At 51.9% G+C, this 11,123-nt stretch overlaps 4 protein-coding genes across 4 annotated transcripts; all 4 read right to left on the minus strand.

The window, feature by feature from the left end:
• Window positions 1-43: 43 nt before the first annotated feature.
• On the minus strand, window positions 44-1,034 carry BJX67DRAFT_383316 (putative ribosomal small subunit assembly protein; the record flags this gene model as incomplete). The annotated part of the gene is made up of 2 exons (XM_071033436.1): window positions 44-52; window positions 111-1,034. 2 exons carry the CDS (start codon window positions 1,032-1,034, stop codon window positions 44-46), a joined length of 933 nt encoding a protein of 310 aa, XP_070883878.1.
• Window positions 1,035-1,330: 296 nt separating this feature from the next.
• On the minus strand, window positions 1,331-2,802 carry BJX67DRAFT_373542 (recombinase DMC1; the record flags this gene model as incomplete). Its single annotated transcript, XM_071031408.1, has 8 exons — window positions 1,331-1,398; window positions 1,449-1,601; window positions 1,740-2,167; window positions 2,221-2,324; window positions 2,378-2,473; window positions 2,532-2,587; window positions 2,638-2,674; window positions 2,764-2,802. 8 exons carry the CDS (start codon window positions 2,800-2,802, stop codon window positions 1,331-1,333), a joined length of 981 nt encoding a protein of 326 aa, XP_070883879.1.
• Window positions 2,803-5,460: 2,658 nt separating this feature from the next.
• On the minus strand, window positions 5,461-7,662 carry BJX67DRAFT_359973 (UDP-N-acetylglucosamine diphosphorylase). The gene is made up of 3 exons (XM_071029722.1): window positions 6,723-7,662; window positions 5,924-6,658; window positions 5,461-5,867 (listed from the first exon to the last, which is right to left on the minus strand). Exons 1-3 carry the CDS (start codon window positions 7,431-7,433, stop codon window positions 5,796-5,798), a joined length of 1,518 nt encoding a protein of 505 aa, XP_070883880.1. The 5' UTR covers window positions 7,434-7,662; the 3' UTR covers window positions 5,461-5,795.
• A 347-nt stretch (window positions 7,663-8,009) lies between these two features.
• Window positions 8,010-9,894, minus strand: BJX67DRAFT_195596 (PPIL4 family peptidylprolyl isomerase). The gene is made up of 4 exons (XM_071025391.1): window positions 9,590-9,894; window positions 8,778-9,478; window positions 8,525-8,721; window positions 8,010-8,468 (listed from the first exon to the last, which is right to left on the minus strand). The coding sequence occupies exons 1-4, from the start codon at window positions 9,667-9,669 to the stop codon at window positions 8,052-8,054; spliced, it is 1,395 nt and encodes a 464-aa protein (XP_070883881.1). The 5' UTR covers window positions 9,670-9,894; the 3' UTR covers window positions 8,010-8,051.
• Between the last annotated feature and the right edge of the window lie 1,229 nt (window positions 9,895-11,123).

Below are 11,123 nucleotides of genomic sequence, written 5' to 3' on the forward strand. Positions count from 1 at the left end.
AAACGCCATGCTAAACCCACATTAAGCAAATCATACGGAAGTATCATTCGGGCTGGGAAATAGTCAGGAAAACGCCGTATGCCGGAGGGGAATCGACAAGAAATACGCACCCTAATCTTCCCCTTCCTCATCTTCATCTCTTCCAGCTTCTTCTTATCCTCATCGAACCTTTTCAACAACTCAATCTGTCTCTCCTTCCTCTTCTCCCTAGACTGGAACCGATAGAAGTCCCCGAATCCCTGTTCTTTCTTCTTCTGCTTTTCGATCAATCGCTTCGCCTCTTCCTCCCCGGCCGCAGACGTGAGCTTCGGCCCACTCGTAACAGTAACGAACCCGTCCTCGTCCGGCTCCGCCGCCCGCCGAGCAGCCTCCCTCTTCCTAGCCTCTGCAACCTCCGTAAATACATTCATGTATTCGTTCACTGAGCGCAGCAGATCCGCACGGGGCGGGTAACAAGCTCGCTGGTGGGCGAGATACCGCTGAAGACCGAGCCGGGGCAGGCGAGACTCGTCAATCCCATCGCCCCAGATAATGGCGCTTGATTTCCGAGCGGCCTTCCGAGCAGCTTTCAGACTCGCCTCCATGCTGGCCTTATCGACGAAAACCACGACCGCGTGCGACCCGCTACGATGTAGCTGGCGGTCCCATGTTGACGGGAGCGAAAACTCATCTAGTCTGCCTTCGAGCTCATCGGCGGTCACGCGCTTGCGCTTCTTGCCCTTTGCAATGTTTGTCCCTTGTAGGAGCGCGATCTTCGCTGCGTCGCTCTTCTTCCCTGTGCGGACTGATTCGAAGTCGACGCGTTCGATGCGGCCGGAGGAAAGTTGTGTGCTAAAGAGGTGGCGGAGGTGCGTCTCTGTTGTGTCTATGGGAATGTTCACGAGGAAGAGCGAGCGAGGAGTGTCAGGATCTGGAATGCGCGGTTCATGGGGTCGGAGATAGAGGTAGTGCGTTGCTGGTGTTGGGAAGGACGGAGTGCTGGGGAGTTGGAGGGGCAATACTATGTAGCCCGATATCTCGAGATCTTTGTTCATTTTGGCTTCCTTGCTTGCTTTTCTTGATTGTTCGCAAGGTGAGGAAGGTTGAGGGTTGGGATCTTGAATTTTGTCCGCGGAGGTGGAGCGGAAATTTTACAGGCTAGTTGATTGGCTCGGGTGGTACGAACCCACCGTGACCCCATGAAGTCGAGCCCGAGTCGTTCCAAGAACAGTGCATATCTACTCTCCACACAGACAACATTCGAACAACATTATCGCTGACATTGACATGAATATTCTCGATATTTTTCAGTTGCTATTTCAGGATATTCATCGTGCAGAGTTCCTCCCACTTACACCTTGTCAGGGTCGTTGATTCCACCGTTTGTGATGACATACGTCGCCTCCCTTTCAGGACAGTCTGGAGCACATAGTTAGCCGACGAGTTTCGTCCTATAAGAGGATACGAACCCGGAGAATCCTGTATTTTGGCCACGCGCTCTTCGCCACGACCCTTTCGAAGCAACACGCGAGTCGTCGAAGCGTGCGCAAGGACATGCCCACCAACAGGCTTCCGGCCGTCGGCTCCGGCGAAGAGAGCACTGGCGCCGGGATCGCTTTGGACTTGGTTCGTCTGGATTGACTGATGAGTGTCGATTGAGCCAGGTGTATGGGAAACTTACCATCAAGACACACACATTGAATTCTAGGTATTGAGATCCTTAACTTTCTGGCACTCAACGCAAAGAGAACTAGACGTACCTTCAGCCATATGAGCGAGCTTCATCAGGAACTGGTTGAGCTTTTGTTGGCGGTCTGCCAGCTCTCCACGGCCACAGAAATCGACTCGAAAGCAATTCATGATACTGTCGATAACCAACAGCCTGTATTCCCCGCCAACGAATTCTTTGCTGAGGGTGTTGAGCAGTTCTAGCTGGTGCTCGCTATTCAGAGCACGAGCATAGGCGATGTTCTCCTTCGCAGAGTCAGGGTCAACTCCAAACCGTTCTGCGATCTGGCTGATACGCTCTGGGCGAAAGGTGCCCTCTGTGTCAATGTAGGCAACCTTGCCCTCCGCGCCACCCATCTCCTTGGGGAGCTGTGCAACAACGGACATGGTATGTGAGAGCTGGGTCTTGCCGCAGCGGAATTCTCCGAATACTTCACTGATGCTCATACTCTGAAAACCACTAAATGTGATGTCAGTGGCACTCTACGCCTCTTGCACTAACCTGAATCATACCCTCCAAGAATCGAGTCGAATTGCTTGCTCCCCGTTGAGATACGAACGACTCTCTTCCGCTGGTGGCTTAGCTCCATTGCCGTGATGAATCCAGAAGCCGAGGGCTAACTTGATCAGCTAACTCAGCGAGATCATTTGAAGGTCGCAAAGTCCCTACCAGACATTTGTTGACAGCCTCCTTGATCTTTTCCACTTTGATCTCACTGAATCCCTTGATTTTTAATAGAGTCTTCCTCGTGGCTCCATGGATAGACTATAACGGCAGCAGAGTAAGAACCAGCATTGCGAAACGAGGGTTAGGCACGAAGTACGGCAATAGTGTAGAATCCATTCCCCTTGAGCTTTGTGATGTCCGCGGCGCCAATCCCTTATATGGTCAATATTCAACCGCGTAAGGGAGTAAGTAGTAGGGAGTACCATGAGCTTGGATGCAGTCGATATCCACGATAAAATCCTACCGCGTGCCAACCCGCCATTGTGAGTTAGCAAACCGTTACGAGTCAGATTGGATTCCAAGCGCCTTCAGGAGGCCGAGGGGCTTACGTCGTCACCGAATTCGTCGCTGGCCTCAGATCCAGGCATTGTGGAGGGCTCGAGAAGGAGTTAAGATAAGATGTGTAGATAGAGAGATATACGGCCGGAGGATGGTTCCCGCGACTACCTGCAGGACACGGGGACTAGTAGGGAGAGGATGGCGAGGAAGCTGGAGGCGTCACGGGATTCCTCCCCTGAGAAGGGGAATGATCGGGATTTTAACTTGAGGCAATGGGGTGGACGAACACAGTAGTCCGGGGTCAAGGAGCCGTTATCATACAGTCCTGGAAAGGATCTGAGCTTTGAATCAGACTCTGAGCCGCTACGATTCGGGTACGAAGGGAAAGCTGAAGAAACAGAATTCCTTGGCCTTCAGCGAGGATATCCTATATATTAGGTAGAAACACAAGAGGACCTTCGGACGCAAAGCATAGTGGGTGTCTGAATACCGGAAAATACATTTTCTTATTTTTTTTCTGCTTCAATTTCGACAAATATAAGGACATTGTACGCACTGATGGATATGGAGCCACCGTGCCAGGTACCTTTCCTTGCTCAGTCACGATCTTCAGCATAATCATCCGATACGTGCCTGCTTCGAAGCCTTTTCTCTTGCATAACACGCGTGCTTCAGTCCACCAACATCTCGCCTGCCCTCGATTAACCCTTCGCTTCGCTTCGCCTCGCCTCGCCTCGTCTCCTTGCCGCACCTATAGTATGAATGAGAAAGATACCCGAGGAGTACAATAGACGCCAATCATAAGACCCTGAATCGTGCATAGGATCCAAGCTGTAGGGAAACCTAAGTCGTCGTGAAACTTTTGTTCGTCGTATACATGAGAGGAGTAAGGAAAGGACGTGCCGAAAAAAGAAACATGATGTGGGTGTAATATATGCAAAGAAAGAAACACGGGGAAGGAAACGAATCCGAACCAGAGTCGGTAAGCCCCATACAAAGCCAACAGAAAGTATGGATAGGCGGCTATACAGGGATTTGAGTAGCCCGAGATAGCCGTTTTCGTTGGCCTCTCTCTCCCTCTAGGCGACAGCAGTGGTGGGAGCCGCGGCCGCAACAGGAGCAGCTTCCGTGCTCGCCTCAACGGTAGTAGTAGCCACCACAGGGACACCAGACTCCGCGGGCTGCTGGACGGTAATCTCATTGTTGGGGCAATCCCGGGATATATGACCAGCTTGAGAACACTTGTAGCAAACCTTGCCAGCAGAGCTCAAGGGGCCACCGTTAGGAGCCGTGCAATCACGGGAAATGTGACCCTAGACGACACGTTAGTCTTCTGAAGTAGACAAGTCACAACTGCGCGTACAAGTTTCCCACAGGCGTAGCATTTCATAGCCTGAGCCTGGCAATCACGGGCGAAATGGTTAGGGCCACCGCACTTGTAGCAGGTGGCAGCGCGGGGGTAACCATATCCACTGCGGAAGCCTCCGTTGAATCCGCCACGAGGAGCACCAGCGCCCCGGGGAGCACCAGAAGCAGGAGCTGGGCAGTTACGCTAGTTGATCGGCAGGGTTAGCCTTGCTTGTGGACGCGTATATTGAGTGCTGGGCATACAGCAAGGTGGCCGGGCTGGCTGCAGTTGTAGCAACGACCGTTCGCGCCGTTGAGGCGCAATGTGGGACAGTCAGCCTGAACATGGCCTAGGCCTTGGCAGTTGTAGCATTGCTTGGCTGGGAGTTTATAATTATCAGTGCTGCTGCACTTTTTCGAGACAAAGACCGGTGGGCACTCACTCTCGGTGGTACGAGGACGCGGGCAGCTGCTGGACTCGTGTCCTGTCCGTCAATCAGATATCTGGTCCGTGCATTGCCGCTTGCTTCGCCTGAAACTTACCAGGCTGCTTGCCTAAGTTGGCCCGATAAGTCAGCGCAAAATTCTAGAGAAAAGGAGGATATAGTACCCACAATTATAGCAGAGGCGCTCAGAAGACGAGCAGACCTCTTCACAAGATTATTAGCACATTCCGGTTCTCACTCCCAGTGTTCGTTTCCCACAACTAACCAGCGTAATGGCCAATGTTGCCACACTTGTAGCAAGCACGTCGGGAAAGCAACATTTTGTCTATATAGCGGCCTGGATATGGCAACTCCTCAGTCAGCAATGCTGAGCCAACTCGTACGTTGGAAAATGGTGACTGTGGATCGGCATGGTAAGATTGGTAAGATTGGTATCAAATGAGACGCGCAAACGCGAGGAAGAGAGCGAAGAGGACAGGCCATAGTCCATGATACGGCGAAAGTAACGTCCGGCAGAAAGTGACAGGCAATTCGGAAAAGGGAACATTGCTCGGAATGCGAAGCTTAAACGGCGTGGGGAGAGCTGGGACAGCGAGCAGCCAACGGCGAGGGCCGCAGTAGACATGACAGAGCCACGAAGGATACCCCGGGAGCTCACTCACCCTTTCTGAAACCAACAAACTTCAGATCTCCTTGTCGACAGCGCTGAGTTGATCGTCAGCGTGAGAACCTTGGAGGAGAAGCAATCACAACAGCCCACTGTCAGGACTCGAAAAAATGGTGGGCTGACAAAGACTGGAGCTCTCGAGCCACACACACAATCGAGGAGCGAACTCACATTCTGCAAATCCCACTACGCACCGAACCTCCGAATTATCGAGTCGAGAAGGTGTCGTTTCCAAAATTCTGTAACCCACGGGAGTACCAGATAATTTGAAGATTCTTAACAGACCACAGGCAATCAAAAGCCAAGAGGAGAAAAAGAAAAACGGGCTGAGGAAAAACTTTAACTCCCGGACCTTCCCGTATTGCGTAAGGTGCTTGAGACCCCAGATTCCCACACGGGGAATGCCGCCCCAAGGCACTTCCACGACACGGAAGATCACCTCAACGTGGACGAAGGAGGATTCGTGTTCCAGACATGCCTAATGTATATATTTATATTAAGTACTGGAGGGACACAAGTAATGCTCCACTGTACATTTACTCTAGAGAGAGGGCATTTTGTTCCCATGCTGCATCAGGGTTTATCATCGACAGGAGGGAACGAGAGAAGACCTCGGTGGGATCTACTCCTCTTTCTCAATTATAGCAGGTGCTTTGATCTCGCGACCTTTCAGGAATTCCAGCCCTTCTCCGCCCTGTACCGCAGACTTCAGTCAACACGAATTCGACAAGAGTACGATGAAGAACTTACGTAGCTGATCAAAGGCGATACTTCGACTCCAACAGCATCCGCCTCTGTCAAAATAACACCGCCTGCGTTCTCAATCCATCGCTGGCCTTGATTCATTATGTCGCGCTTGCTGGTGTCTGGGTCGTCCTCTCCCGTGCCTCGGGCGTTCTTGAGGGGCGAGAATTCGTCCTCGCGGCGCACTTCAATGCTGGCGAACTTTTCGAGAGAAAGCAAGGGGAAAACATCAAAGACAAATTGTTCCAGCTTGATACCGTTTGGCTTCTCGGGCTTAACGATCTCGCCGCTTTCAGTGTTAACGCAAGGAATCTTTTTCCGGGCGATATGGTGAGGCATCTTGTGGGCCCAAGTTTCGATGGAGTCGAAGAACTCGAACGAGTAATAATGGTTCACAATGTTGGCGGCGCGGAATTTCAGCAGGCTGGGATTCTTTGGGTCCTTGGCTTCTGCTGTCTCCTTGTCGATTTCGGAGTATTCGACCACATCTGGCTTGCCGTTTTTCTGAAGAATCAAGCCCACTGACTCGGTCGCGTTGCGCTTCCGCACTACCTTTGTAGCAATATCAACCTTCTTCGAAGCCGCAAATCCGATGAAAACAGGGTCCGCAACCTTGACCAGGCAGTTGTCGACACAGTAAGCGTGGATGTGCTTGATTCCACGCTTCCGCATGTCCTCCCTTACGCCAGAAGTAAGCAAGGCTTGGTAGATTCCTCCATTGCCATCGGGCGCAACCGCCACCTGAGGACATCGCGGGTGAGAAACTGGTGACTCGACAACCGTGGTTTTGATAAAGATGACTTACCTTAGACTTGCTTTCCAGCAGAATCTTGCCTTCATTTGAGATGCACGGCAAGACACCCTGCTCAAAAATAAAGACATTGCTTTTGTCCAACCCAAAGTAATTGTGTTCTTGGAAGTACTCTTCCGTCGGCTTTCGCGTCGGTCCACTCGTCATCACATACCAAGGAATTAGGGAATCCTTGCCGGACTTCTTCTTTGCAAGGAGTTGGAGCTTGGCAATGCGCTCTGCCTGGATCTGGAACAGGGATTTATGACTAGGAAGCCCGATATCGAAACAGCCCTTGGGCTGGGAGCTTCCCAACCGAGTACCCTGCCCTCCTGCAAGCAGGACCACCGCAACTTTGTTCTCCGCAACGAGATTGAGGCCCTCGTCATAATAATACTGGATATCTTTCGGATCGGAGTCGAGGATCGAGGCAGTAGCGACTTCGGGGAGTGGCTCGAGGGAGACAGAAGTCTCTTCAGCTTTGGGAGGGTTGAGGGCCTTGTCGGCCAACTCGTTGATGCGGATCGGGTCAAAGTTGGACAGTTGGTGGAAAAGTCGAGTCTTCTCTGTTTGGCTCAGTTCATCAAAAAACGCAAAGACTTGTGATTGGTCTGATTTCTCATATTTATCCCTGAGCTCCTGGATCTCTCCAGCGGAAGGCTCACGAGGAAGGGTCTCGGAGTGATTCTGGAATCTGTCCACAAGATTCCTAATAGCGGCAGCCATTACGTGAACGAGGAACAGAGGCAATTGGAAGAATTCAGGGACAGGGGATCAATGAAGATGTAAAATAAAGAAAAGGAAGAGAGGATAGTATTAGCGGAGAGGAGCGAGGGTTCGAGTTCTTGAACGAGGGAGCACGGGGAGAGTTGGTGGTTCCTCGTTTGGTATGGGCATCGAAGTCATGAAAGGGTGTCCCGGTAACCAAGCTTGACTATTTATTCCGAGTATCGACCGCCGAGCTTCCACCAGAACAACATCTCGATAATTCGCTTATTTTTAGTTGGAACGCAGCCCCATTATTCAGGCTTTGCTCTCAATCCTTGCCATGCTCACACTTGTCTTGCCCAGAACAACCAATCCGCGCGGGGCTGTTGGGCGAGGCGGGGCCCGGTTTCACCGACCTGACGGATTCCACAGCCGCCACTCAAATAGCGCCGCTACAAATAGAAATGGCGCCTTCAGACGAGTGCTCACTTCAATGGAGGAGGATTGTCAACAAGGGCCCAGCGCCTCTCAAAGATGTCATCGCCGCGGTTAGGGGTTATATGTCACTTGATTTACAGGGCTCGTTTCCTCATCAGTAACTTCTAGGCTGGGTGTCACCAGTCCAAGCTCCTCCTGCTATCGACGTCGATAATCCTCATACCTGCCGTAATCACGATAATCGCGACGACGATCGGTTTCGTAGTAGCCGCGTCTGTCTCTGTCACGGAAAGAGGCTTTTCGTGCAGGGCTTCGACTGTAGGGTCTCTTCCTGTATCGATCCCGGTCGAGATCTCGCCGGGGACTTCGGCTATCTCTTCGACCCTGGCGAGATTCTCGTTGAGGGCTTCGGCTGTCCGATCGCACCCCCGGTTCGGGGCGTCTATTGCTATCTTTCTTCTCGAAGATCATATTGTAATCGCCGGTTCGATGAGGGTTTTCGGACGCTCTGTACTGACGCTTCTTCTCCAAGCTGGCTACCCCACCAAAACCGCCTCGTTGGGTACTGCGTTTTGAAATCGTGGCATTGCGCCAGCTTTCGGACAATTTCGATACCTGTATAAAACATGAACATCACAAAGTAATGGAGAGTAAGGAGGGGCACAACTCACACTCTGTGAGAAGTCCACGTGAATTCGGTGATCGTCTATCAAGACTCCTTGCATCTTGAAATATGCCTGTTCACAATCCTTCTGATCGTCAAATTCTATGAACGCGTACTGCAGACTATCACCTGTCCGTTTATCTCGGATGACTTCGCAAGACAGGATCTTCCCAAAACGGCTAAAGATCAACTCAAGATCCTCATCTGCCACCGGCTGTTAGTGCACACTGCTGAAAAGGAGACATGTCTAAATATCGTACCTTGAGTCACAGGGTTCAATTTGCAGACGAACAGAACATTTTCTGGAGGTTTAACCTCAGCAAACGGTAGATCCCCGACCATTTCCAATGTCAATGCTTGCGCCCTTGCTTCCCGCTCACGACGAAGTCTCTCCATAGACTCTTCATCCATATCGTCACCGAGGTCTTCGTCATCAGCAATCCTAACCGTAGCCAATTGCGCCTTTGTTGGCAAGGGACTCTCTGGTGGTTCCACCAACCCTGGAGGGTCGTCGAAAGGGTCATCGAGTATGACTGTATGGCGAATACGAATATCCTTTAGTGGTCGCCCGCGGTCATCAATAAAGGATTCGTTGACTTTCTCGAGTACGTCGAAGCCCTCTACCACCCTCCCGAAGACCACGGCCTTGCCATCCAGATAGTCGAGATTGTCTCCGAGGGTGACGATGAACTGGCTTGTGATGAGGCGCAAGTCGGGATCATGCGGTGAGGGTACGGCTGCCATGCTCACGGTGCCTCTTTCGTCGTGCTTCAGTTTGGGTGGGAGCCCGAGGGGGATGGCCTTTTTGGATGGTCCCTCCAGCAAACCCCAAATCGATGACCCGCCATCACTGTCTGGAGAATCGGGGCCGATGGGGTCGCCGGTTTGGAAGGTGAAGTTCTTTTGGACGCTATATATGGGCGAGAAATTGTAGTATTTGACTTTGCAGAGCTTCACGAAGCTAGAGTCATAGAAGGGAGACAGCTTTAGTTTCTCGTTCAGCCACTCGACACGACAAAGGGGAATCAATAACACCCGGAAATGACGTCTGGGAAAAGTAATAAAAACCTACTTTTCACACGCTTTAGAAGACTCGTCAACGAGGAGATCGATGACGATGTCCCCCAAGGACGTTTCCAGGAGGACGCTCATTGCATCTGTTCCAAGAGAGGCTGACGCCGCGTTCAGCAAACAAGATATGAGAAGATCAATGAAGGCTCCGCGGAATTGTACACTCGGATATGCGGGGATATGTGGCAAGGCTGGACTTCGGTCTCGGCCTGGAAATAAAATGGGGGATAGACGGCTAGGGGACGAGCTGTTTCGTTGAAGATCGAGGGAGCTTCGCAATTGGATTCTGTTGCCAAGGAGAGAGAAAAGCTCCAAAGGCGGAGCCGCCTGCGCGCACTTCCCGAGATTCCATTGATCATCCCAGCCGCCACGACTTACGTGCTGAAGCACCAAGCTTGCCGCCGTCACCGCCGGGGTTGGACTGTCTGCAGCCCCCAGATGCTTCGTCACGGTCTAATTATGTCGGTATTACAGGGCCTGGCAAGCAGGATTTCGATTTCAACCCGATTGTTGATGTGATTGACATGCTCGCATCTCTCGGACGGCAGGATCCGCGCACCTCCGTGTAACCGGGACCACCCTTTCTCCCTCGCATCATAGATTCCGGAAACCCCTGTTGGACTAGAGCCCGGGCGTGACCTCGGCCAAAGGAAATTGTTCCATGGGCTGGGTAAAGTCCTGGAATTTATGATGAATTTGACCATGGCCAGAGGAGGTGAACGCGAACACCTGCTGGAAGGTGAACGGGATGAGACGCGTCTCTCACTTTCGTGATTAAACTTGCAGAGCATTGTCAAACCAGGCGGTCCGCATCGAGACAATCCCACCATACGACTTGCCCTCAGAGAGAAAAAGAGCTTGGGCGACTGCGACCTTGCGCGCGGTGGCAGTCTAACTGTAACCCTTTGGCATTGCTCCTCTACGGAGAATTCTGTCGTCCATAGCTGTCACCGCGAGGCGATATTTCGACACATGAGCGACGACGGCCTTGAAGTACTACCTCCTTGCCTGACTCGTTTCTATCCTTGCAGTTCCACGACAGAGGCGTTGGAAAATAACGGGGCGCTCTCCTGCAGCTTCTCCCAACCGCCCTCAGAATTGTATTATGGTTATGGAGATTTATTTCGCCCGGTTCGCCGAACCACGCAGCAAGACCCCAACGCCGTCTTGATCTGGGGAGCACACGTGGTGGAGTTCCCATGTTCCCTTAATCTTCCTTACGCTATGATCAAGCCAAACAAGGGCCTGACGGCTTGGAAACCGTGCCGAGCACCGCCAGCAATTTCTGACTGGCTGCTCTCAACTTGTGCCTAGCCCTATTGCGAATCATGTATATTGTTGGCCAGCACACTGGCACACAGATGTAAGGTAGGGAAGGATTTTCCGCACACGTCACCTGTCTTCAGCTGCTCAACATCCTTGATGCTTGCCACCTTTCTTCTCGAATCCTGCACGCGCCAACTCCCAGCTCTCCATCTCTTTTGTGATTCTCACTTTGACTACCTAAGGTCTACATTAGGCCTGTCAACTTACAG

Source organism: Aspergillus lucknowensis (genome assembly GCF_044049455.1).
Source record: "Aspergillus lucknowensis strain CBS 449.75 chromosome Unknown BJX67scaffold_36, whole genome shotgun sequence".
Taxonomy (NCBI): Eukaryota; Fungi; Ascomycota; class Eurotiomycetes; order Eurotiales; family Aspergillaceae; genus Aspergillus; species Aspergillus lucknowensis.

What these genes read in the sequence shown, in the direction of transcription:
- BJX67DRAFT_359973 (XM_071029722.1), bottom strand. Translation starts at nt 7,433, where the DNA reads ATGGCTGCCGCTATTAGGAATCTTGTGGACAGATTCCAGAATCACTCC. An exon ending in TGCTGGAAAGCAAGTCTAAG is followed by an intron (nt 6,659 to 6,722) that starts GTAAGTCATCTT and finishes CGATGTCCTCAG; the next exon opens with GTGGCGGTTGCGCCCGATGG. An exon ending in TATCGCCTTTGATCAGCTAC is followed by an intron (nt 5,868 to 5,923) that starts GTAAGTTCTTCA and finishes TCTGCGGTACAG; the next exon opens with GGCGGAGAAGGGCTGGAATT.
- BJX67DRAFT_195596 (XM_071025391.1), bottom strand. Translation starts at nt 9,669, where the DNA reads ATGAGCGTCCTCCTGGAAACGTCCTTGGGGGACATCGTCATCGATCTC. An exon ending in ATTGAACCCTGTGACTCAAG is followed by an intron (nt 8,722 to 8,777) that starts GTACGATATTTA and finishes AGCCGGTGGCAG; the next exon opens with ATGAGGATCTTGAGTTGATC. An exon ending in ACGTGGACTTCTCACAGAGT is followed by an intron (nt 8,469 to 8,524) that starts GTGAGTTGTGCC and finishes TGTTTTATACAG; the next exon opens with GTATCGAAATTGTCCGAAAG.